Genomic DNA, 27601 nt, shown 5'->3' on the forward strand with positions numbered 1-27601 from the left:
CTAGGTGCTGGTTCAGAGATATGGAACTATCATTTTAACTGGATGAGTTGGGGACAAGTCAGTTCTCATTTTTGTCAACAAATTCTGGGCTGCAAGTCAGGCCACTCTGTGTAGGATTGGAGGTAAATTTAGCCCTTAATGCAATCTTGATGGCCAAATTAATTCCTGCTGCTTTGTAGAATAAGACACTTGTGGGACAAAGTATATTAATTCACTCCAAAGTAATCTATTGTATCTGATTTTTCCTGAGAAATATTAGATCAGAACCTAGGGATAGTAAATGTTGTCTTTAAATCATGACAGGAAAACCAATTAGTTCTCCTCTACCAGATACAAAATTCATAAGCTCTAGGGTCTCTACGAGTGGGGATTCAGAATAAGTACAAATGAGACTTATAGCCTCAAAAAACAAAACAAAACAAAACAAAACTCAAATTGGCATGTTTAAAGTGGCATGTTTATTAAACTCATGACAGATTCTCACAACAGCAACAAATGTCATTTTGCTACATCAAATTTCCCTTACTAAGGAAAAAAAAATGATAACCTCACATAGGGTTGATGGATTCGAGCAATTTTTTTTCCCCTTGGCTATCTATGATAAAAACAGTCACTCCATTTCCTGCTCCTCAGTGCTACCTTCTTTCATTTCCCTCATTTCCTTTCTTGCCTTATGTCCCCGAAATGCTGCCTGGATTTTGACGGCAGCAGCAGCAGCCTCTTCCTCTTCATCAGTAGTAGTTTCCTCCTTCATTAAAGTAGAAGAGAATGAAAAGATTTTAAACACTCCATATTTGTGATACATTAAAAATGGATGTAAAAGTTACAGCAACTTGAAAATGCAACAACTAAAGAACTGTTGCCTCCTGAGGGAATTTTCTATATTGTCTTGCCATTTATACACCAAATGGAAAATGCCCAAAGAGCAGGCATTTTCTTTTGTAGCTTTTAAAAATATCTTTGTGACAAAAACAAATCATTCCTAAGTTATATGTGCATTTTTTCAAAATAGTTCTGAAGTAATACTTTTTGGAGAAATATGTAATGATAATTGAAGCTTGGTATAAATTTCAGACAGAATAGTAAACATTTCATTGTTTCATAAGCAACACAGTTGTACTTTTAGGATATGAAGTTCTTAATTTGCTAATCAAACCCATAAAATAACCTTTATTTTTTTTTAAAATATATTTATTTTATTTCATTTTTTCTTACATTTTGAGTTCTGAGTTGTCTGCCTCCCTCCCAACCCCCACATTTGAGAAGGTCAATATTTGATATAGATATATATGTGGAACCATACAATACAAACCTCCATATATCAGGTCTTTCTCTGGAGGTGGATAGCACTTTACTTCATTAAATCCTTTGTAGTTGATTTGCACATTCAAATTATTCAGAATAGCTTAGTTATTCACAATTACTCTTCCAATAATGTTGTTATTACTGTAATACAATGTTCTCTTGGTTCTGCTTGTTTCACTCTGTATTATTTCATGCAAGTCTCTCAATGTTTTTCTAAAATTAATCTGCTCATCATTTCTTAAAGCACAGTAGTATTCCATCACAATCGTATACCACAACTTATTCAGCCATTTCCCAATTGATGGACATCCCTTCAATTTCTAGTTCTTTGCTACCACAAGAAAGTTGATTTAAAGTATTTTAGAACATATATGTTCTTTTTATTTTTCCCTGATCACCTTGGAAAAAGACCTAATAGTGGTATTGCTGAGTCCAAAGATCTACACAAAATTCTTTGGATATAATTTCAGATTGCTCTCCAAAATGGTTGGATCAGTTCACAGTTCTACCAGCAGTGTTAGAATCCCAATTTTTCCATATCCCCTCCAATATTTGTCATTTTCCCTTTCTACCATTATAACCAATCTGACAGATATGAGATGGTACCTCAATGTTGTTTTAATTTGCATTTCTCTAATCAATAATGATTTAGAGCATTTTTCACATGGCTCTTTCTTCTCCCAAAGACTGCCTATTCATATCCTTCGACCATTTATCAACTGAGGAATGACTCATTCTTATAAATTTGACTCATTCTCTACATAATTTTGAGATATGAAGCATTCATTGAAGAAACTATAAAATCTCTCTCCTGCCCCAATATTTTGCTTTCCTTTTATTTTGGCTACATTGGCTTTATTTGTACAAAACCTTTTTAATTTAATGTAATTAAAATTGTCCATTTTACATCTCATGATGCTATCTCTTGTTTATTCATAAATTCTTCTCCAATACATAAATATGATAGGTAATATGTTCCATGCTCTTGTAATTTGCTTATGATATCTCCATTTATGTCTAGGTCATGTTCCATTTTGACTATATCTTGATAAATGATGTAAGATACTGGTCTATACCTAGTTTCTGTCAGACTTGCTTTCCAGTTTCCCCAGTAATTTTTGCCAAATAGTGAGTTCTTATCCCAAAAGCATACATCTTTAAAAAGATATTTTATTTTTCCCAATTACATATAAAAACAATTCTTTTTTTAAGTTCCAAATTCTATCTCTCCTTCCCTCCCTTTTCCCCTCTCTGAGATGGTAAGCAATCTGATTGATATAGATTATAAATGTGCAAATCATGTAAAATATATTCCCATATCCGTCATTTTGAGGAAGAAAACTTGAACTAAGGAAAAAGAAAGAAAGTGAAAAATAGTATGCTTCAGTCTGTATTCAGATGCCATCAGTTCTTTCTCTGGAGCTAGATAGCATTTTTCATCATGAGTCCTTCGGGATTGTCTTGGATCATTGTATTGCTGAGAATACCTAAGTCGTTCATAATTGTTCATTATACAATATTGCTGTAACTATGTACAATGTTCTCCTGTTCTGTTCACTCCACTCCGCATCAGTTCATATAAATCTTGCCAGGTTTTGCTGAAATCATCCTGCTCATCATTTCTCACAAAACAACATTCCATTTCAATCATATACCACAACTTGTGCATCCATTTCCCAATTGGTGGGCATTCCCTTCAATTTCCAAGTCTTAGATACCACAAAAAGAGATGCTATCAATGTTTTTATATAAATAGGTCCCTTTTCCCTCCAAAAGCTTAGATCTTGACTTTTATAAAAAATAAGGTCACTATAATCGTTTACCACTGTGTATGGTATGTCTACTCTATTCCACTGATTTATCATTCTATTTCTTAGCCAGTACCAGATAGTTTTGATAATTATTGCCTCATAATACAGTTTAAGATCTGGTACTGCTAGAGCTGCTTCCTTTACATTTTTTTTTCCATTAATTCCTTTGCTATTCTTGACCTTTTGCCCTTCCAAACAAAATTTATCAATTTTTTTTAGCTCAATAAAATAAGTTTTGGCAGTTTAATTGAGATGACAATGAATAAGTAGATTAGTTTAGGTACAAGTGTCATTTTTATTATATTGGCTCAGCCCACCCATGAGCAATGGACATTTCTCCAATTTGTTTAAAAAGTATTTTACAATTATGTTCATATATTTCCTAGGTTTGTCTTGGCAGGCTTACTTCTAAGGGATTTTATATTGTCTATGGTTATTTTAAATGAAATTTCTCTTACTATCTCCTCTTGCAGGGATTAATGATATAAAGAAATGCTGACGATTTACGCAGGTTTACTTTATATCCTGCTACTTTGCTAAAACTATTGACTGATTCAACCAATTTTTTAGTTGAATCTCTAGGATTTTCCAAGTATATCATCAATATCATCTGCAAAAGAGATATTTTTTTCCTCACTGCCCATTCTGATTCCTTTAATTTCTTTTTCTTCTTTTATTGCTATTACTAGCATTTCTAGTGTAATACTGAATAATATTGGTGATAATGGGCATCCTTGTTTTGCTCCTGATCTTACTTGTGAAGGCTTCTAGCTTATCCCTATTACAGATAATGCTTGCTGATGGGTTTTAGGTAGATGTTTCTTATAATTTTAAAGAAAAATATAGAGCATAGGCCCTGGAGTTTGGAGGACTGAGTTCAAATCTGGCGTCAGACACACGATTCTCACTAGCTGTCACTTAACCTGACTGCCTCACCAAAAAAAAAAATTAAGTTTGCAAGAAAGAGCCATTTATACCTATGCTTTCAAGTGTTTTTTTTTAAATAGGAATGAGCGTTGTACTTTGTCAAAAGCTTTTTCTGCATCTATTGACATAATCATATGATTTTTTGTTACTTTTGTTATTGATATATTAATTATATTAATAGTTTTCCTTACATTGAACTATGTCTACATTCTCACTTGGTCACAATATGTAATCTTTATAATATGTTGTTGTAGTCTCCTAGTGAGTATTTTATTTAGGATTTTACATCAATATTCATTAGAAAAACTGGTCTATAATTTTCTTTCTGTTTTTGCTCTTCTTGGTTTAGGTATCAGCACCAAATTTATGCTGTAAAAGGAATTTTGTAGGACTCCTTCCTTGCCTATTATTCCAAATAATTTATTTAATATTAGAATTAGTTGATCTTTAAATGTTTGGTAGAATCCATTTTTTAAAAAAAGAGAATGAACAAATTTATGGAAGGATGGAAATGTGATTTTTTAAATTAAAAGACAGAACATGAAAATTTTAGACTTTCAGTTTTCTCTCCAAAAGTAAATAAAGTTAGAATTTATTTACTTCTGTTGTTACTGTTTTTAAACAACCAACATGAAGACATCAAGAAAATCCTCTATATTAGCCTCTACATTGGGATTCCCAGATTGAAGGTGAATCCCAAAGGGCTCCCAGAGAGAGAAAAACTTGTTTTAAAATCAGGAAACAATAGAAAAGAAAGTAAAATTTAATGTTTCTGTGAAGGCTATGATAAGTTAGGGTGAAAAAACAGAAGAAATGAACTTAGTCTTTGAATGATTTGAAAGGAAATAGAGAAAAAATTACATTGGAGCCCTTCAGAAAATTAGTCTCCATCGGACACTAATTTTTTAAGTAGAACAATTCCTGTTAGCTCTAATTAATCAAAATTGTGTTTTTAATAAAATTAAATACTCTAAATTAAGAAATTATCATGCTATAAATTAAAGGATACTTCTAACATAAGTCATTGCTGACTTGACAATGAGGCAAGTTTTATTACAGATCATAAAGGATCACAGAGGATAACAATTTGCTTTATTATCAAAGAGTGAAATTGGTATAGAGTCATTAAGGTAGGCTATATGTTATATCAAAACTATAATAGTATCTTTAAATGTCAAAGGATTTATATAAGTGTGCTTTCAAAAGGCACTCTTGTTTAATTTACATTTAACTGAACCAATGTGAAATATTCACAATTACATCCCAACATTTGTAGTCTCATTATCACTTTTCTTTCTTTTTAAAATTTTGCTTTTTTATTTAATTTTATTTATTTTTTGGTTACATGGCAAGTTCTGAACTGTCTCCCTCCTTCCTTCCCTCCCTACCCTGCACTAGAAGTCACCATTTGACACACATATATAAATATATATGTAAAACCATACTATGCATATTTCTATTTATCAGTTCTTTCTCTGGAGGTGGTTAGTATCCTTCTTCATAGGTCCTTTGTAGTTGATCTGAGTATTTATAATCCTCAGAATAACTTAGTTATTTCATAGTAATTTGTCAAACTGTTACTGTGATAGAATTCACTTCTAAATCCATCTGGTCTTGATTCTTTTTTCTTAGGAAGCTCATTTATGGCCTGTTCAATTTCTTTTTCTAAAATAAGTTTATTTAGATATTCTATTTCCTTTTTGGTTAATCTGGACAGTTTATATTTTTGTAAGTATTCTTACACTTCACTTAAATTGTTAAATTTATTGGCATATAACTGGACAAAATAACTCCTAATAATTGCTTTAATTTCATTTTCATTAGTGGTGTATTCACTCTTTTTATTTTTGATACTAGTGATTTGCTTTTCTTCTCTTTTTAAAAATCATATAACCAATGGTTTATCCATTTTGTTGGGTATTTCATAAAATCAATTCCTAGTTTTATTTATTAATTCAATGGTTTTCTTACATTCAGTTTTATTAATTTCACCTTTAATTGTCAAGATTTCCAATTTGGTGTTTAATTGGAGATTTTTAATTTGTTCTTTTTCTATTTTTTTTAAAAATTGCAAAAAAACCTAATTGAAATAATAAACAACTTTAGCAAAGCTACAGGATATAAAATAAACCCACATAAATCATCAGCATTTCTATATATTACTAACAAAGGCCAACAGTAAGAGACAGAAAGAGAAATTCCATTTAAGGTTACTACAGAAGTTATAAAGCATTCAGGAGTTTACCTGCCAAAAGAAACCCAGGAACTATAGAAACACAATTACAAAACACTTTTCACACAAATAAAGTCAGATCTAAATAACTGGAAAAAACATGAGTTGCTCATGAGTAGGCCAAGCTAATATAATAAAAATGACAAGTCTACCTAAATTAATTTATTTATTCAGTGCCACACCAATCAAACTACCAAAAAGTATTTTATAGAGCTAGAAAAAATAATAACAAGATTCATTTGGAAGAACAAAAAGTCCAGAATATCAAGGGAACTAATGAAAAGAAATGCAGGGGAAGGTGGCCTAGCATTCCAGATCTTAAATTGTATTATAAAGCAGGAGTCTTCAAAACTACTTGGTACTGGCTAAGAAACAGAGTGGTGGATCAGTGGAATAGGTTAGGTATACAAGACATAGTAGTCAATGACTACAGCAATCTATTGTTTGATGAACCCAAAGACCCCAACTTCTGGGATAAGAACTCACTATCTGACAAAAACTGCTAGGAAAACTGTATGGAAAAAGAGTATGACAGAAACTATGCATAGACCAAAATCTTACACCATATACCAAAATAAAGTCAAAATGTGTACAACAGTTTGGACATAAAGGCTGATACTATAAGCAAACTGGAAGAGCAAGGATAGTTTACCTATCAGATTTATGGAGAACAGATGAATTTATGAGCAAACAAGAGATAGAGAACATTATGAAATGTAAAATGGATAATTTGATTACATTAAATTAAAAAGTTTTTGCACAAACAAAGCCAATGGAACCAAGATTAGGAGGGAATCAGAAAACTGAGAAAGAATTTTTACAGCCAGTATCTCTGATAAGGACCTCATTTCTAAAATACATAGAGAACTAAGTCAAATTTATAAGAATACAAGCCATTGACAAATGGTCAAAGGATATGAAAAGGCAGTTCTAAAATGAAGAAATTAAAACTATCTATAATCATATCAAAAAATGATCTAAATCACTACTGATTAGAGAAATACAAATCAAAACAACTCTGAGGTACCATATCACACCTACCAGATTGGCCAAGATGACAAGACAGGAAAATGATAAATGTTGGAGAAGATGTGGGAAAACCAGAACACTAAGGCATTGTTGGCGGAGTTGTGAAATGATCCAACCATTTTGGAAAGCAATTTGGAACTATGCCCACAGGGCCATAAAAATGTGCATACTCTTTTAACCCAGCAATACCACTTCTAGGGCTGTATCCCAAAGAGATCATACAAATGGAAAAAGGACCCACGTGTATAAAAATATTTATAGCAGCTCTTTCTGTGGTGGCAAACAATTGGAAATTGAGGGGATGCCCATCAATTGGGGAATGGTTGAACAAATTGTGGTATATGAATGTAATGGAATACTATTGTGCTATAAGAAATGATGAGGGACAGCTAGGTGGAGCAATGGATAGAGCACTGGCACTAGAGTCAGGAGGACCTGAGTTCAAATCTGGCCTCAGACATATAATACTAGCTGTGTGACTCTGAGTAAGTCACTTAACCCCAACCCAATTGCCTTAACCAAAAAAAAAAAATGATGAGTAAGCAGAATTCAGAAAAACCTAGAAAGATTCATATGGACTGATGCTGAGTGAAGTGAGCAGAACAGTAACAGCCACAATGTACAATGACTATCTTTGATAGACTCATCTCTTCTTAGCAATGCAAAGAATCCTAGACATCTCCAAAAGCCTCATGATGGAAAATGCTATCCACATCCAGAGACAGAATTATGGAGTCTGAATGCAGATGGAAGCATACTATTTGCTCTTTTTTTCCTCTTCTATTTTGTTTTTTCTTTCTCGTTCCTCCTGTTGGTTCTAATTCTTCTTTACAACATGACTAATGTGAAAATATGTTTAATAGGAATGTATATGTAGAGCTTATATCAGATTGCATGCTGTCTTGGGTAGAGAGTCGGGGAGAGAAGGGGAGAAAATTTAAAACTCAAAAGCTAAAAATAAACTAAAAATAAATAAATTAAAAGAAGACAATAATCCTGAAAAAAATTGCATACCCAAATCATTGGTCTGCCTTTCTTTATTTTACTAATGTAAGCATTTAGACATATGCATTTTCCTCTGATTATTGCTTTTGCTGCATTCCATACGTTTTGGTATGCTGTCTCATCATTCTCTTCAATAAAATTATTGTTTCAATAATTTATTATTTGAGCCACTCCTTTAAGATTAGACGATTTAGTCTCCAATTAATTTTTAATTTGTGTTTACAAGATCCTTTATTAAATGTAATTTTTGTTGCATTATAATCTAAAAAGGATGTATTTAATATTTCTGCTGTTCTGAATTTGAGTATAAGATTTTTATGCCCTGGTCCTTTTTTAAAAAGGTGCCATGTACTGCTGAAAAAGATATATTTCTTTCCATTCCTATTCAGTTCTCTCTAGGTGTCTGTGATATCTATCTTATCTAGGATTCTATTGATCTCTTTGACTTCTTTCTTATTTATTTTTTAGTTAGATTTATCAAGTTCTGAGATGGGAGGATGGATGTTCCCTACTATTTTAGTTTTGCTATCTATTTCCACCTGTAATTCATTTACTTTTTCCTTATGGAATATGGATGCTATATCATTTGGTGCATATGTATTTAGTATCGATATTACTTCATACTAACTTTTAACATAATGTAGTAGTTTCACTGTTTATCTCTTAATTAAATCTATTTTAGCTTTAACTTTGTCTGACAATCATGATGGCTACTCCTGCTTTTTTCTTTCATATCAGCTAAAGCATAATAAATTCTAGTCCAGCTCTACTTTATGTGTGTCTCTCATTGTTAAATATTTCTTGTAAACAATGTATTGTCAGGTTCTGCTTTTTGATCCATTTTGCTATTCATTTCCATTTTATGGGTGAATTCATTCTATTCACATTGAAAGTTATAATTACTAGCTTTAGACTTATCTGTCTCTCTCTATCTTTTTACCCCCCCGAAGTCTATTTTACTTCTGACCACTGCCTCCCTACTCTGTACTTCCAAAAGACCCTTTCTTATCCTATCCGCTTGCCCTCCTATTTCTCTGTGAGTTAAGAAGACTTTTATACTCAACTAGGTATGTTATTGCCTCTTTAACCCAATTCTGATGAAAATAAGGTTGCCATGCTGCCCATCCTCCACCTCATCCTCCTCTCCCCTGTAAAAGTTCTTCCATTCATGCCTCTCCACTTTATCTCTCCCTACCTAGTTTTAGTTTTTAGGCTCATTCTGTCACAATTGACTCAGACCCAAGCCCTCTATCTATGTTACACTCTTCTTAGTTACCCTAATAATTGAGGGAATTGAGAGGATTAGGACAGCAAGCAGTTAAACTGTGGGAACTGAGTAAACCACACTAACTCTATCTTGTGATTGAATTTTGGAGCTAGCTCAGTTCCCTTTCTATTCAATTATAGGTTTAGTCTAACTTCTATCTTGTGAGAAAATTTTATTCAGCTATGGGAATTGGGAGAACACCTCATTGTATTGTTAGAACCTATGGCTGAGAAATCTGCTGCTTAATGACCCTTAACCAAGGACTTCAGTTATGTTGATCAGAAACCTAGTCAGACACAAAGATTGATGCAAGGTGTGTTCTCATAATCGTACATTTCAAGCAACACATATGTCTTATCTGAAAACAGACTCCATACTAAAGAATCAGTTATTGTTTCCATGTTCCTTTGATTGTTTACAGACACACACTTTGGGGGGTGGGTGGAGAGTGAGGCATCCTTTTTTTGAATGCAGGGAACTGCACCTGTTCGCTCTTCCCCTCCCTACTTAGAAAGTTCCTAATCTTTCATCCAATTAGAAATCAGATTACCTAATGTTATATTGTTTCCTTTAAATTGGTGTTATTTGATTATTTTTAATGTATAAATGTCTGTCTACCCCCGTATGCAGGGTCCAGGCCTAAGGTGAGGAGGTCTGGTTCTGGTTTGTTGAGAAATTGGTAGGTGAGGAGGTCTGGTTCTGGTTTGTTGAGAAATTGGTATGCATTGCTTAATACAGCAATACGCTCAGAAGATCAAACTTTTGTTTCCTCGGTCATTTTATCTTTCACCTTCCACAAATGACAACATTCTTAAGAGTTACAAATATCATTTTCTCATATAAGAAGTAAACAGTTTAACCTTATCGAACCCCTTATGATTAGTCCATCATGTTTACCTTCCTATGCTTCTCCTGATTCTTATATTTGTAAGTCAAATTTTCTGTTCAGTTCTGGTTGTTTCCTCAAGAATGCCTGAACGTTTTAAAATTCATTAAATACCTTTTTTTTTTCCCTTGAAGGGTTACATTCAGCTTTGCTGGGTAAGTTATTCTTGGTTGCAAACCCACCTCCTTTGCTCTTTGGAATATCACATTCCATACCCTCTGGTCTTTCAATATAGAAGCTGCTAAATTTTATGTTATCCTGACATTAGCTCTACAGTATCCGAATTGTTTCTTTTTAGTTGCTTGTGATATTTTCTCCTTGACTTGGGAGTTTGAAACTTAGCTATAGGAGTAGCTAAGTGGCACAGTGGACAGACCACTGGCCTTGGAGTCAAGAGGACCCAAGTTCAAATACACCTCAGTTACTTGACACTTACTATCTGTGTGACCCTGGGCAAATCACTTAACCCTGATTGCCTCTCCTCTTCCCCCCACCACCAATTTTAAAAAAAAGAAACTTTGCTATAATGTTCCTGTGAGTTTTCATTTTGGGATCTTTTTCAGATGGTGATGAATGGATTTTTTCAATTTCTATTTTACTCTCCAGTTCTTTTCCTTAATAAGACTTTTTTGGGATTATCACTTTCAGATAGTCCAATAATTCTTATATTATCTTTCCTTGATCTGTTTTCTAGGTCAGTTATTTTTCCAATGAGATATTTTATATTCTCTTGTATTTTTTCATTCTTTTGATTTTGCTTTATTATTTCTTGATGTCTTATGAAGTCATTAGGTTCCCCTTGCCCAATTCTACTTTTTAAGAGTTATTTTCTTTTTCTTTTTTTTCTTATATGAGGCAATTGGGGCTAAGTGACTTGCTCAGAAGTCATACAGCTAGTGTTATGTGTCTGAGGTTAGATTTGAACTTAGGCTCTCCTGACTCTAGGGCTAGTGCTCTATACACTATGCCACATAGCTGCCCCTAGGAGTTATTTTCTTCATATTTTTCTTTTCATAATTTTCTTGTATTACCCGTTTTGTTTCCCATTTTTTCTTTACCTCTCTTATTGGATTTTAAAGTCATTTTTAAGCTCTTCCAAGAACTCTTTTTGGGCTTGTGCCCATTTTTGCATTTTTCTTTGAAGCTGTATAAGTAGCTGTTTTGACCTAACTGTCTTCTGAGTTTGAACCCTGATCATCTCTACCACATAGTAACTATCTTTGGTCAGGTTCTTTCTTAGATGTTTACTCATTTTTAGTGGCCTGTTTCTTGGCTATCAACTTTATGTTAAGGTTAGGCTCTGCTGCTGGGGGATAATGTCTCAGGCTTTAGGTTTTTTGTGCTGTTGTATTCAGAGGTCTGTCTGAAGGGGTCTTTGATTTTTTTTTTTCTTCCAATATACTGTGATCCAAGGCCAGGTGTGGTCACTGCTCTTCTGGCTCATGCCTTGAACCATGAGTCATCTCAAATACTCCTCTGTTCCCTTGAGCCACAACCAGGGCCCCCAGCATTGCAACCACCACAAATGCTCTCACAATCTAGAATGTACTACTGGTCTCCTGGATGAACAAGATTGAGCTTGCCCCTCTGCCCTGGACCCTAAATCAGAGACTCTGCTTTCCTGTGAGTAAGCATAACCAGCAGGACCCCTACCCCTTTGCCATGGCACTCACCAGTTGGGTAACTCTCCGTCTCCCACTCTAAGTACCAATAGAGTGCCTGCAGTCTTGCCCTGATCAGCTTGCCTGATCCCCACGCCTGATCCTGACACTGTTTGTTGGGCTAAAGTTCCGAAAACAGAGGCTACTACCTTGACACAACTGCTCCCAGGGCTTGCTATTTGTTGACGTGGTAGTATCTGCACTTCTCTTTGGGCCAGACCACCACCCTGTAGGCCAAATCTTTTCTAACATCTTCCCAAGTTGTCTTAGGCTGCACTACTGTTTTATTATGACTTTTGATTATTTCTGTTACTGTAAAATTCACCTTGAGGCATTATTTTACGTTATTTTTTAGGGGGGCAATTTGGGAGAGCCAAGTAATTTCCTGCCTTAATGCATGCACTATCTTCCCACAATCTGTTGATGCTCTTTAAAGGGAAACTTTCAAAATCTCCCACTAGAGGCAAAAAAAAAAATTAAGCTGAAGTTAGAAATTGGCAAGATCAAAATGAGTTTCAGATTCAGAAAATATGAGGAAGGAGGGAAGTAGAATCATAGAATCTCCTACTTTGAAGGGAACTCAGAGGTCATATGAACATATCTGATCAGGAAGCCCTTCTACAATACATTGAACAAGTGGCAATGTAGCTTCTACTTGAATAATCATAATTACAAATTAAATTTAATGCCTACAAAAAGCTCAATCACTACCTCCCTCAAACAAGGTAGTCCAGTTCATTCCACTCTTGGATGGCTTTAATTGTTTAAAAGTTTTTCCTCCCTTTCCCATCCTCAATCCAATTTCCATACTGATGATAAGAATAATTTTGCTTTCATAATATAACTATTAAGAACCTATGATGATTTTTTATTGCCTATTAAACTGAGCTCATACTCTTAATTCTGGCATTTTAGGCTCATTACTTCTCAAAATGGACTTTCTGCAAATAAAATATGAGTATAACAGGATAAACATAAGCAAGTATAACTGGGCGTGGTTGACAATATCTTAATTAGATCTTCACTGATGCTTAATAAGTTGTAAAAAAAAAAGTAACCCTCATAACTATAATAGACAATTTTGTTGTTCAGTTGTTTCAGTCATGTCTGACTCTGTGATCCCATTTGGGGTTTTCCTGGCAAAGATACTGGAGTGCTTTGCCATTTCCTTCTCCAGCTCATTTTGCAGATGAGGAAACTAAGGGAAAGAGGGTTAAAGTGATTTGCCCAGGATCACACAGGTAGTAAGTCTCTGAGGCTATATCTGAACTTAGGAAGATGAGTCTTCCTGAATCCAGGCCTGCACACCTAGCTGCCCATAACAGCTAATATAATACATGGGATTAATGTTTGGTATATAGTTGGGTAATGATAATACTGTTTGGGCCAAATCCTGAATGATGTGAAGAATCACCTACCACAAATGATGCCTGTGTTTCCTGCTCTTTCACTGTTTCCTGAGATGTATCTTTTTCAGGTGCACATTTTTCAGGTGGTACCTCCTATAGAAAGCAGAGATCAAGTAGGTAAGATCTCAAGTCAAAATGCCCAAAGCTGCTAAAGAATAAAGATCAATCAAAATGGCCAAAGCTGCTATAGAATAAAGATAAACATAAAATGAGTAAAGTCTAGGAAAGCACATTACCTTGGACACAATAGGAGCTTGCTAAATACTTGTTGAACTAAAACGAATTAAGGCAGGAAAGAATGAGTAGGAATGATAAAAGTGTGAAATAGGAATAAACAAGCAACAAACACATGATAAATCAGTAAAAATGCTTCAACTTCTCATTTTAGAAGATTAACTGATTCCAGTAAAGAGCTTTTTCTTTTGTAGTATTGGCCACTAAAACAGTACTTTATATCACATGCTGATGACATTATAATGAATCATACACAAAATATGAAGCTCTCAAATCTCAGAGAAATACCAACTAAACACTGTTCTATACATGGTATAATGTATACATGTATGTATACAATATACATATATGTGTGTATATATATATATATATATATATATATATATAGATATAGATATAGATATATAGTCCAATTGATATGGTTGATGAAGTTTGTGGGTAAAGGCTAAATAAAAAACCTTTCATTATAAAGTAAAGAGAGAATTTTCTATACATAGAAAAAATGACTATTGCTACTTTCAGCTTCTGGGGGGAGAAGACTATATATATGAGAGAAGGATCTGAACTGAAGAAGGAAAAGGAGGATAAGTGAAAGTGATTTGGAAGGCTTTGGAATTGTGAAGGAAATTGGGCATAATTTGACATTCATGGCAGATTTTAGGAAAGCAGTTTTCAAAGGGTTCAGGGAAAGTAGAGGTCCCTTGAATTAAACATCTAAGGAAAAGTCATCCCAAAAGGAACTGGGATACTGTTAGAAGTCTAATGATTTGTGACTCCCTAAGCAGGGAACTGATGCATCTATCTGTCAACAAGAAGACAATAATTGTCTTCCCAGAAACCACTTCCAAGACTTGCCTGGTCAAATGACTATTTCCCAGTTCTGGTGATTCATATGAGCACAAACAATTCTGCCACAAGGAATCCAAAAACCCTTGGCATAAAACTGAAGACCCTGGGGCCAGGGAGTATGTTTTAATTAGTGCTGCCAATTGGAGGCAAGGACTTTAGAAGACAGTGACAGATTTGGAAAGTGATCAATAAGCTGATTAAAAAATGGTATCTGAGAACAGGATTTGGATTTATGGATTACAATTTAAAACACAGGAATGGAAACTTTCTGGTCAGAGATGGAACATACCTAATAAAAAAATGTAAAAATACGTTTGCCTGAAGTAGACTGGGGTTTTGGTCCAGTGCATGTCACAGAGTGCTTGTGTGTGCCTTTTCTCCTTATCCTCACTCCTACAGAGCTAGAGGCAATCATTCCTGCCTCTCCATCATCAGTAAAATGGGGTCTGTCTGTGTGTAGCACTTATAGTACCTTTCTCACTGGGCTGTGGTGACAATTTGAATTATTACACAGTCTAAAGGCTTACTGTTATTGCCATTATATATATTCTGTCCCTTCCACATTCCCTTGCCATATTCCATGGCAAATCCTTGGATAATAAATGGAGAGAAGGGATAGAGTGCTGGATTTGGAATCAGGAAATCTCGAGTTCAAATCCTACTTCAGGCACTAATTTAGCTGTGTGACTCTGGGCAAGTTACTTGACCTCTCTTGGCTCAGTCTCCTCATATGTAAAATGTAGATGATAATAAGAGCACCTACCTCACAGGGTTGTTGTGAAGATCAAATGAAATAACAGGTAAAAGCACTTTGCAAACTTCAAAGCACAGTATAAATGCTGGTGATACTAATATTATTATCTTGTGGTATTTTATTGCTTGTTGTTGCTGTTCTTTTCCTTGGTCTTTTCTGAGGAAGACATTAGGTTCTCTTCCTACTTTTCTGACTATACTTTCTTAGACATTCCATTTCATGCCTTTGTGCTTTTTGCAAAATCTGTCTTTCATGTTTGGAATTTTCTCTCATCTCAACTTAGCCTCTTAGAATCCTAAAATGGTTAGTGCTCAGCTCACGTGCTACTTCCTTTACATGGCCTTCCTGGTCTATCTACCAATAATTGTTAATGCAGTTCCTTGTTCACTTCTGAAATACTTTGTATTTACTTATCTATGTATGGGTTGTAAATCTCCAGTAGAATGTTAGCTTTTTTTTTTTTTTTGCTTTTTGGTGAGGCAATCAGGGTTAAGTGACTTGCCCAGGGTCACACAGCTAGTAAGTATCAAGTGTCTGAGGCCCAGTTTGAACTCAGGTCCTACTGACTCCAAAGTTGGAGCCCTATCCCCTGCACCACCTCACTGCTCCAGAATGTTAGCTTCTTGAGGCTGATTTTGCCATTTATTTCCATTACCTAGCAGTTTCTTGCATATAGTAAGAGTCTAATAAACACTTGTTGAATTAAATTACATTCTAGTTCTCTGATGGCCTGTGCCTCAAGAAGGTTGCAGGCAAAAGTGGACTCCAGAGAGGGATATGATGGTGATGGTACCTGGGAGACGGTAAGCAAGTGAGAAGCATGGGCTTAGTTTCATGAGCCAGCAGAGGATGTGGGAGAAGGGAAAAAGTACTTCTGAACCTGTGGTGGGCTTGTTCTTTCTTTGGTACTGCTGCCCTCCCTTCAAACTGTTTTTGCCCCAGGTTAAAAATTCCTAGTTATGGCTCTTGTCTGAAGTCTAGCAAATCTAATCATAAGTACCTTAAAGCTGAGAAGGAAGAGGAAGGCAGAAAATAGTCAAAATACATTCAACAAGCTAGGCCCTTAGAAAGTAGTTACCATGTGGCAAGAAGAAACCCATGGTTCAGATGCCTCTACATCTGTGTACTAGAAAGCCTAATGGATTGAGGCAAATATAATTTCATATGCTTTATTGAGAAGTGGTGGGATGAGATTCAGAAGAATGTGCCTGTCGAAGGGTATACCTTATTGAAAAGAAACATGATAATGTAAAAGGTGGAGAAGGTGGAGTAAGACTGTATATTAAGAAGAGTACTCACACAAAAGAATGAAAAAAATAGAAAACAATGTGAAATATCTCAGTGGAAAAACAACTGACCTAAAAAATAGGCCCAGGAGAGATAATTTAAAAAATTATTGGACTATCTGAAAGCCATGATCGAAAAAAGAGCCTATACATTATCTTTCAAGAAATTATCAAGGAAAACTGCCCTGATATTTTAGAACCAGAGGGCAAAATAGAAATGGAAAGAATCCCCCAATCACCTTCTGAAAGAGATCCCCAAAGGAAAACTCCTGGGAATATTGTAGCCAAATTCCAGAGTTCCTAGGTCAGGGAGAAAATATTGCAAGCAGCCAGAAAGAAACAATTCAAGTATTGTGGAAACACAATCAGGATACACAAGATTTAGCAGCCTCTATGTTAAGGGACCAGAGGGCTTGGAATATAATATTCTGGAGGTCAAAAGAACTAGGATTACAACCCAGAATCATCTACCCAGTAAAACTGAGTATAATCCTTCAGGGTAAAAAAATGGACATTCAGTGAAATAAGGAACTTTCAAGTATTCTTGATGAAAAGATCAGAGCTCAATAGAAAATTTGACTTTCAAATACAAGACTCAAGAGAAGCATGAAGAGATAAACAGGAAAGAGAAATCACAAAGGACTTATTAAGGTTGAACTGTTTACATTCCTACATGGAAAGATGATATTTGTAACTCACGAGACTTTTGTCAGCATTAAGGTAGTTAGAGGGAAAAAAATTATATATATGTATTATATGTATGAGGGGGTAATCAGAAGAAAACATTTTTGAGGAGGGACAGGGTCAAAAGAGAATAGAATAAATGGAAGTCAGGATAGGATTAAGGGAAATATAGTTAGTTTTTCACGACATGACTACTATGGAAGTGTTTTGCATAACTACACATGTATAACCTGTATCAAGTTGCTTGCCTTTTCAATAAGGGTGGGTGGGAGGGAGGAAGGGAGAAAATTTGGAACCCAAAGTTTTAAAAACACATGTTAAAAAACTGCTTTCACATGCAACTGGGAAATAAGAAATGTAGGAAATGGGGTATAGAAATCTATTCTGCCCTACAGGCAAATAGAAAGGGAAGGGGATAAGAGAAGGGGGGGAGAGATAGAAGGGACGGTAGATTAAGGAAGGTGTATTCAGAATGCACGTCATCTTCGGGTGGGGGAGAGGCGAGATGGGGAGAACATTTGGAACTCAAAATCTTGTGGAAGTGAATGTTGAAAACTAAAAATAAATAAATTTTAAAAAAAGAAAAAAAAAGATGTACTCAAGCAGGGATATCCAAGAATAAGGGAAAGTATGGTGGAATGTACTTTGGTTAAGAGAGAAAGAAGCTGAAGCAATATTGTTTTCAAGGTATACTACAGATCACTTGGGACAGAAAAAGGAAACATATAAGGAGTTCAGAAAACAGATTAAAAGCCTGACGTAGAGATACGTACTCAGTGGACTCTAAGGTTCCTTAGACTCTAAGGTTCAGATCTACCTCCATGATCTTATTATTACTTATGGGTATTTCAATTATGCAGATATCTTCCTGAGTTCTTTCTTTACCAAAAGTAGAGGAGCTTAACATTTCTTAATTTACTTAATGATCACCCTTCAAATGGGTACAGGAAAAAGTGAAGGGGATTTTCTATTCTGCATCTGATTCTCAGTAATAAGGAGGAACCAACTGATGGGGTAGAAATGATGAGAATTATGGGCTAAGTGACCACTCTATGATAGAGTTTATGATGGAGGAGAGAAAAGCTGGGCATAATTTGATGTGCACCATGTATTTGGGGAGAACAGATTTAAAAGGATTCAGAAAAAAGATAGGTAGGATTTACAGAGATAAAATTTCACAGTAGAAGTCAGCCCAAGAGAAGTTCTAAAAAAATTCTGAGGATACTAAGAGAAACAATTCCGATAAAAAGGAAAAGGTGAAGGTGTTCATAGATTGGAAAGTGATGTGGATACAAAAGGAAACTCACCAACCAACTTAAATTTTAAAAACAAATGTATCAAAGATGGAGGCAATAGTACATAACAGAGGATGAATATACAAAAGTGTGGCACAATCATGTAAGAATAATATAAAAATGTTAAAGCTCATTCTAAGCTGATGCTGATGAAGAAAGGTAAAGATAAAAATATATCATATAGAGAATGGGATAAGATAATAACACTATATGTTACAGATTAGGAAAAAGAGGATGGGATAAGATAATGATAATTACATATATTTGTACACACACACACACACATATACACTTATGTTTTCTTTGTAAGGACAATATCTTTGAACTGGATAGGAAACAAATAGTTTAAACAAAATATATGTGGGGAAATAGTAAGACAGCACAGACCTGCCCTTAATGCCTTAATGAGTTCAAATTATTTAAATCTTCAGACACTGAAAGAACTGGCAAATGTGATTGCTGAACCATTCTCAGTGACCTTTGAAAGACTGTAGAAGGTAGTATACAATTAGAAATGGAGGTGATGCCTATCAATTGGGGAATGGCTGATCAAATTCGGGTATATATGATGTGATGGAATACTACTGTGCTGTAAGAAATGGGTTTCAGAAAAACACAGGAAGACTTAAGGAAGACTTATATAAACTGATAGAAAGTGAAGTGAGCAGAATCAGAAGAACAATTTACACAGAAATAGCAATATTGTAAAGAAATCAATTGTGAAAGACTTAGTTAACTCTGATAAATACAATGACCCACCACAATTCCAAAGGACTTATAATGAAAAATGCTATCTGCCTCCAGATAGAGACCTGATGGATACAGAGTTCAGAATAACACACAGTTTTTCTTGCCTTTCCTCCCCAGAACATGGCTAATACAGAAATTTGTTTTATGTGATTCTATATTTGTAAACTGGTTTTGTGTTTCATGTCTTCTCAATGCATGAGGGAGTGGGGGGAGAGAATTTGGAAACTAAAACTGAAATAAAATTGAATATTTTTTAAAAAGAAAGATTGTGGAGAACAGAAGGGGCATTACAAAACTGGAGAAGGGCAAATGTTCTAATTTTTTTTTTAAAAGGGAAGAGAATATAGGGTGCAAACTATAGCCAGTAGTATTGATTGTAATATTCTTGCAAAAATTAGATAATGCATGATTAAAGGGATGGTTGGTTAAGTATCTAGAAAAGGAAGTGCTGACTACAAAGGGCAAGAATAGATTCCTCCAAACACATCCTGCCAGACAAATCTCACTTCCTTTGTCAGGCTACTAGGTTAGCTGATCAGAAGAATCTGTAGATAAAGGAGGCCTAAATTTTAACAAGGCATTTGACAATATTTTTACTGTTATATTGGTGAAAAGTATGGGGAGATATGTGCTAGGAGATGATAAGGTTGCATTCAGAACTGGTTGAATGGGGCTGGATCCAAAGAATAGTCCTCAATGGTTTAATGTAAACTGGTCCCTAGTTGAGCATCTCAGGTATCTGTCCTTGATTGATATGGTGATGTTTACTGTTTTTATTTGTGACATTACAAAGATAAGAGGGATGGTTAACATAATGGATGACAGCATCTAAAAAGATCCTTACAGGATAGAACATTGCACTGAATCTAATAAATGAGTTAAATAAGTGAGTTAAAAAAATCAATTTCAGAAGTATAAAACAGGGGAGATACGAGTTAGACAGCAATTCTTTTGAAAATTTTAATGGCTTTTAATGGACTGCAAACTTAATACTGATCAATAGTGTGATATGGCAACCAAAAAAAAAGGTAATACAAGCTTCGGTTGTATTAAGAAAGGTACAGTGCCCAGGACCAGTGCTCTCTTTTCTAAAACCACATCTGGGGAACTGGGTTCAGTTATGGATATCATATTTTAGGAAGCACAACTATAAGTTAGCAAGTGTCCAAAATAGGGCTGCCCCACCTGGTTTCAACTCCACAGAATTAGATGCCTCTCCCAGAACAAGCTCATCACTTCTAAACTCACCACCATACATCAAACTCTAGCTTAATTGACACCATCTCCCCTGCCTTAGCCTTGTCTTCCCCTATGGTTGGAGGGCAGAGTACCAAATTCCACCCAATCCCTTCCTTTATAGAGGAGGCCAGAAAGTAGACTCAACTCACTCTACTTTGCATCTGCTGAGCTGCCTGGTTTCAACTCCAGGGAATAAGATGCACCTGCCGTGGGTATCTCCTGCTGTGTCTTCCCTTTTCCTGCCTCCTTTCATGTATTATCTCCCTCATCAGAATGTAAACTAATAAGAGCAGGGGCTTTCTTTCTTATTAAATGTATTCTGCTACATAGTAGACACTTAATGAATGTTATTGGATTCGAAGTGTCCAAAATAGGGCAAACAAAATGGTCCTGGGCCTTCAAATCATACTACACACTAACTAGTTGAAGGAAATGCAGACATTTAGCCTGGGAAAGGGAAAATGTGGCTGGGGCAAGGGGCATGATAACTGTCTTCAAATAATTTAAAGGACATTATGTGAAAAAGAAACTGGAGTATTTCTGCCTGGCAACAGAGGACAGAACTAGGAGCCATGGCTGGGAACTGCAGAGAAACACAGTGAAGCTTGACAGGAGGAAGAACCTTTTAACAAATAAAACTATTCAAAAGTATAATGTGCCCCTCATGGGGTGCCCCTCACTATCAGTCTTCAAGAAAAGGCTGAGGATCACTTGTTAGGCAGGTTGTGAAAGGGATTCTTATTCAGGTATGGGTTGCTCTACATGGCCTTTGGGGTTTCTACTTTTGACTCTTAGATAACTTGGAGGGAGGGATGGAGGGAGAGAATGAGTATTTATTAAGTGTCTACTATGTGCCAGGCACTGTGTTGAGCCTTTCCAGATATTATCTCATTTCATACTTGATGCCTTCCTTTATAATAACAAATATCAAGTCATCACCTGACTTCAAAGCCCATTCAACAGATACTTAATGATTCACTGGACAATTATAAAAAGGCTTTGTATTCAAAAGAAGAAATAGATCCTGAAGCTACCCTGACAACTATAAACACTAAAATAATCACCACCATTCCTTTTGGAGTTTTGCAGACATTTTCCCAAGCCCACTGGGGAAGCTTTCAAAATGCTGAGCTTAGTTTCTCTCTTTGTGTTCTAATATTTTGCAGGTGCACTGTGGATAGTGGTGCATGGGCTAGTTATCTCAGATAGATATACTATACTAATGATTCCAGAGTAGTATGTCCAATCATTGTATGTCCTAATTAGTTTCAAACAGAGAAAAATTTTGTTCCATTATCTCAGGCTCAGCATCCCTAATATCAGTCTGTGATCTCAGAATCAGAGAATCCTACAGCTGGAAGGGACTCTAAAAATCATTTAAACCTTCCACCTTACAGATGAGGGAACTGTGGTTCAAAGGAGGCTAAGTGACTTGTTTAAAGTTACAGAGCCAGTTATGCTCTTACAAGGGATGGGCATTGTACAAAATATGGAATGAGCAAGGTAAATCCATCAGTAGAAGGGAGAAAAACAATATTGCCTTAGTAGCATCATTTCACGCGAACCATTACTTGTTGAAATTGCATGAACATTCTCTGTCTAGGTCTATATTTAGTACAAGCTAACTAACAGTATATAAGTCTCGGATCTATCAGAGTAGGATTTCTGGCCTGAAAAAAAGCCATTTAAAATATCCCATTTGATAAGATATCTGTGACGCATTTTGTAATTCTTGAGAGAAAATAGTCATATCTATGTAGCCTTAGTCGGGAGAGCAGACAGACTGACCTCAGGTTCAGTAGCACCAGAGGGTTGTTGTACCTTGAAAGCATGGTTGTTGTAGAAGCGGTCATCTACCTTAGCCCCCCATTCTGCTGGATCAAAATTGGTTTCTGAAAAAAAAATGAAGAATTATTGTGGGCTTATCATACATCAAAAGTAAAAACAGTTATTTACTGCTAGCCAAAACACATCTGTTTATAGTGATAATAATAATAGTTAGCATTTATACAGTGCTTTAAGTTTTGCAAAACACCTTTTAGTATGTTATCTCTTTTGATCTGAGACAGGTACTATTACTAACCTCACTTTACAGATAAGCAAAATGAGGTGGAGGGGGATTAAGGTGACTCTTCCAGAGTCACATAGCCAGTATGTATCTGAGGCAGGATCTGAATACAGGTCCACCTAAGTACATAACACATTTATTACTAACACCACACTTGGCTACTTTATTGTGCCACCTAATATTATCATAGTGGGGAGATAATAATTTTACACAGTGGGGGAAAGATGGGGCAGGAGATAAAATGGGGTAAGGAGAAAAATGAAAAAGAAAGAAGATCAATACAGAGAAGCTAATAATTGGGTTAATGCCTAAAGAGAAGAGAGATGTAGCTATGTACCCTTCCATATTGCTTCAGCTAAAACTTTTATTTAGAGGGAAAGATCCCTAAGATGGCTCTCTGGGGATCTTGGTGTTTAATATTATCATTAAATTTCTATTAAGTTTCTGTGAATTTCTATATGACAGATAAAAATACAGTCCTCTAAACCCTTGAGTAATTTATGTTGCAAATTATGATGTAAAAGTTACTATTATTACATTGGAAGTGTCCATGGGAGGCAGTGCTGACATAGTGGGTGGACAGCTGGCCTCAAAGCCAATAAGAGCTGGATTCAAGTCCTGTTTCTTACACACACAGGCTGTATGAGTGACTCTGGGCAAATCACCTACTCGCTCAATAATTCCCCAGGGAATTCTCTAAGTGTTGTCTACACTGGTAGGGGGGATTTCCTCATAGGACACGCTATACCAATCAAATCACAGGGTCAGGCCAAAAGACATACAAAGAAATGGATATCAGCATACAATATCCTCCAATAATTATCTCACAACACATAACTGCCCTAAAAATACTTTTATTGGAGAGATTTTAAAATGTAACATGGCAAGGAGAAGGCTGGGTATAGGAAGAGATGAAAGTAAGAGAGAAAAGAAAGAGAAGGGGCACAGACAGAAAGTAGGTCAAATTTGGAATCAGTTAAATCTGTTAGATCAGTCATTTTTGACCATTTGGTTCTCTTTTTATTTTATTCTTTAGGAGTCTCTCTTTCATCTGGAAAGGACCTATCTCTTTACTCCCTTTTAAAAAATGATAATTTTTTTCAAGCACATGGAAAGGTCTAAATGATTTATATTTGGTGGTCAGGGGCTTTTATTAGTCCACTTAAGCCCTACTCTCATGATAGCATGGTGAGGAGGTGACCCTTCAGTAAAGCATAAGGCTCCAGTCTAACTAAATTTAAAGAAGCATATCACCACAGTGTGTTGGTCACCAGGTGATGATTTCTTTTCAGTCATAGCAACTCATGAAACAGTCTATTAAGATCTAGAGGGGCTGTGATCTACATCAGTAGAAGCTGGAAGTATTTAAGTAGTATTAGTTGGAAGATTAGTATCTAGAGACCATTAATCTGGAATTGCTTTAATTACTGTGATCTGGAAACAGTGACTCAACATTTTTATAATGCAAGGTTAATGAGTTCTAAAATTACAAAATGAATACAGTTTTTTCATTGCTTTAACTTACAAAATTAATGTTGTATTAACATAATTAAGTTACTACTCATAACACTTCACATCTTAGCCCAAAGTCTAGGATTTCTCATTTTTTTTCTCTAGAGAATATATCAAAGTGTTGAAAGGCAGTTAAATCTCTTTTAGGCCATGACCTAATCATAATAATTAGATGTTAAAATAAATGATCAGTGATGTACAGAAAAAAATGGGCTAGGCAGAGGCTCCTAACAATGCTGGGAAAGGGCAAAAAATTGAACTATGTTGAGTGTGGGAAGTACGCTACTTGAATTATACCAGTCTCAGAGAAGGTATTCTCTCTTTCTCTTTAAAATGAACACGACCCATATGGGACATGGGTTTTTCTAGAGACCTTATCCCATTGTTGGACAAGTGTCACTAAGGATATTAATTGGCGTAGCTTAAAAAGAAAGCTTGTCTCAGTCAAGATTAGGCTTTAAGTATAACTTTTGGCTTCTGCTGATTAGTCTTGGGTGGTGTTTGGTTGTTTTCAATTATGCCCAACTCTATGACCCCATTTGGGGTTTTCTCAGCAAAGATGCTGGAGTGGTTTGCCATTTCCTTTTCCGGCTTATTTTATTTTATTTTATTTTTTGGCCAGGCAATAGGGTTAAGTGACCTGCCTAGGGTCACACTGCTAGTAAGGGTTATGTGTCTAAGGCAGTGCTCTATCCAATGTGTCATCTAGCTGCCTCCTCCAGCTTACTTTACAAATGAGGAACTGAGTCAAACTTACTTAAGTAACTTGCCCAGAGTCACACAGATATTAAGTGTCTGAGACCAGATTTAAACTCAGGAATATGAGACTTCCTGACTTCAGGCTTAGTGCTTTATCCACTTTGCCACTTAGTTGCCTGTTTTGATTACTTGCAGTCTTGGGTACATGATCCTATTAAATGGCTTATGACTTGGAGAATTTTGAAGGTAGAAGTGAAATAAGTTTGCTTGCCTTTTTTCTCAATTAGTCACTGGCTGAAAAGGCAGATTCCCTGTTTCTGGGCAGGAATAAGGCCTTGAGAATGTGAGGTAATGGGGTAGGGGGGAGAGGGCACAATGGGGAACTAAACAACAAAACAGTTGGCATTATAGACCTAGGCAGTTTCCTTTTCAAAGCAAAGTAATCATTTCTGATGTGAGATTGTTCAAAATAACCCTGGGAAAGCACAATTACGCACCATTTAATTTAAACCATGTAGGATTCTCTGTTACAGAACACTGTTTTTAAGTGAGAAATATTTAGATATGTTATGGAGTTCAAGGAATTTCTTTCATGGAGATTTTTCAGAACAGGACAGACAGACGATGATTTAGCCAAACTGCTTGAAAACCAAGGAGCAAACTGAACGTGGAGGAGATCTTAATAAGTGCTTGAAAGGCCAGTTATGAAGGGCAAAAAGAAACAGGTTAGAATTAGTAAAATGGAATACAATGAAACTCACTTAAGAAACAAATCTCTTCTACTGGAAGGGCATCTGCCTAAAAGGCACATATTTTTGACCACTGTATCAAGTGCCAAAAACTTATATTTGAATGTCACCCATCAAAAAGACTTATCTATAGTTTTCCTTAAGCAAATTTCACTGAAAATATTCTGTAACTTTAAAAAAAATTAAAAAGACCCATTTTAAGCTTACTCGCTCTTTTTTCTAGTAGGTTTTCAAAATATGCTGCTGCAAAAGCTGGAATATTGTCCGGCTGCTCCCTCAGAATTTCCCGTGTCAGCCCTTCGAGAAGATTCCCAAATCCTTGTGGAATTCGGTAGTCGGTATTGGAGAATGGAATCGACATCTCTTTGGCAGGAACTGCCTATTGTACACAGAGATTATTAAAGAGTACTGACTTTAACCTCCACTTCTGGACTTCATTTGCACAATTAAAACCCTAAAGTAAATGATTTCTGACAGACAAATACTTCTCTACTTCAACTTTTCTTTTTGGGGAGACAATCGGGGTTGAGTGACTTGCCCAGGGTCAGTTAGGAAATGTCAACTATCTGAGTCAGGTCCTCCTGACTCCAAGGCTGGAGCTCTATCCACTGAGCCACCTAGCTGCCCCTTCAACTTTTCTTGAGCACAATCTGAGACTCACCTATACCTTCAAAGAGTTGTAGGCTTTCTTTGGATAGTAAGGGAACACTGCAAAGGAAGACCCATTTAGTGGGCCATATCCTTTATTTCTACAACAAATATGTAGATGATTTGATGTAAATCTTTTTTAAACTCTGTATTTTAATTTCTTTGGGTTTACATGGGAAAAATCATACCAGATACCTACTTACTTCCCAGAGATGTTTGTGTTAAGGTAAACCATTAGTTAGGTTAATTAAATATTATCATTATAGAGTGCCCCTCTTCAGGGAAGATGTAGAGATGGTCTTGTCTGCAAATAAAAACCTTTAGGATTTGCTCAAGAACTAGTACAAATTTAGAGGCCCTCCATCAGATCAAGGCCCAAGAGATGAAAGAACCTCAAATTCAATCTTTACCTCATCTATTTCTGCACAGGGGGGTCATGTCACTCTCTAGATGTGCTAAGCTGCCATTCCTGAGGGTGAAATAAAGTCCTTAAATCTCAGAGGTATTGGAGTTCTTATGTTTGTTGGCTTTGTCTTGCCCAGTTCTCTTCCTATCTTGCAGCAAAAGTTCACACCAGCTTTGAGACGGTGAATCTCCAGGGTGGGTCCTAGAGGATGGCGAGACCACTTAAGGTCTTGGTTCCTTAGGCTGGCTTGGGCAGAAGGGGAGTCGTGGCGGGGAGGGAGGGTCCGGCTTGGTAGAAGGGCTACGGCCACAGGGAATGGGAAGTAGGGTGTGATCAGCGCCCATGTGGAAGGGGGTGTGGCGGAGGGAAGTTTGGATCATTTTTGAGAGAGTTGGTCCAGGTGAGATCTCGGGCCTGGCTGGGAGATAGGCTTTGGGGGCAAGAGGAGCGAGAGGGCCTGCCTGGACCTACGGGACGAGCGGCGGCGACCTTCTCCGGGGCAGGCTTTCCTGGGGGGGCTGGGAGTCGCTACTGGGGAGATCTCCGATTTTCGGGGTGCAGGCCACTCTGGGTTGCAGAGTGTAAGGAGCTACGTCAGTCGCTTTGAGGGTTCCGGGGAACTTGCCGAAAGGGAGAAGAGGGAAGGGGAAAAAGGCGGTCAACAGTCGCGGAGACGGAGTAGACTGGCTGCCGTCCTTACCTCTCCTTTCTCCCGCTGCCGGTGCCGATGGTTCCGGTTGTTTCTTCTCGTTGCCGGGTAACCGTTTTCTCTGCAGTTTCCTTGTCTACGGCGGCCGAACAGAACAAAAAGCTTAGATTCGTTTTACTGGCGGAGCCACCAGCCGCTTCACGTACTGAAGATGAAAGAGGCTGGGGTGGGGCTGGGCCCCGCCCT

The 27601-nt window shown here is 36.3% G+C and overlaps 1 protein-coding gene across 4 annotated transcripts; it reads right to left on the bottom strand.

Moving 5' to 3' along the window:
• Positions 1 to 435: 435 nt before the first annotated feature.
• Positions 436 to 27521, bottom strand: SPA17 (sperm autoantigenic protein 17). Of its 4 annotated transcripts, none has more exons than XM_021000580.2 (5): positions 27407 to 27513; positions 25860 to 26031; positions 22446 to 22516; positions 13543 to 13626; positions 436 to 748 (listed from the first exon to the last, which is right to left on the bottom strand). In XM_021000580.2, exons 2-5 carry the CDS (start codon positions 26011 to 26013, stop codon positions 611 to 613), a joined length of 447 nt encoding a protein of 148 aa, XP_020856239.1. In that variant the 5' UTR covers positions 26014 to 26031; positions 27407 to 27513; the 3' UTR covers positions 436 to 610. The 4 variants fall into 4 exon arrangements, with proteins under 4 accessions (XP_020856239.1, XP_020856237.1, XP_020856238.1 ...); XM_021000578.2 differs by having other exon boundaries at positions 22413 to 22516; positions 27407 to 27511; XM_021000579.1 differs by lacking the exon at positions 27407 to 27513 and adding an exon at positions 26711 to 26769 and having other exon boundaries at positions 22413 to 22516.
• Between the last annotated feature and the right edge of the window lie 80 nt (positions 27522 to 27601).

This window comes from Phascolarctos cinereus, unplaced genomic scaffold (genome assembly GCF_003287225.1).
Source record: "Phascolarctos cinereus isolate Bilbo 61053 unplaced genomic scaffold, phaCin_HiC Scaffold_726;HRSCAF=1367, whole genome shotgun sequence".
Lineage (NCBI taxonomy): Eukaryota > Metazoa > Chordata > Mammalia > Diprotodontia > Phascolarctidae > Phascolarctos > Phascolarctos cinereus.

Excerpts from the sequence above, each read along its gene's own strand:
- SPA17 (XM_021000578.2), bottom strand. The coding sequence starts at position 26,013 with ATGTCGATTCCATTCTCCAATACCGACTACCGAATTCCACAAGGATTT. Across the intron at positions 13,627-22,412 it reads CTGGTGCTACTGAACCTGAG|GAGGTACCACCTGAAAAATG; the intron begins GTCAGTCTGTCT and ends TGCTTTCTATAG. Across the intron at positions 749-13,542 it reads AAACACAGGCATCATTTGTG|GAGGAAACTACTACTGATGA; the intron begins GTAGGTGATTCT and ends ACTTTAATGAAG.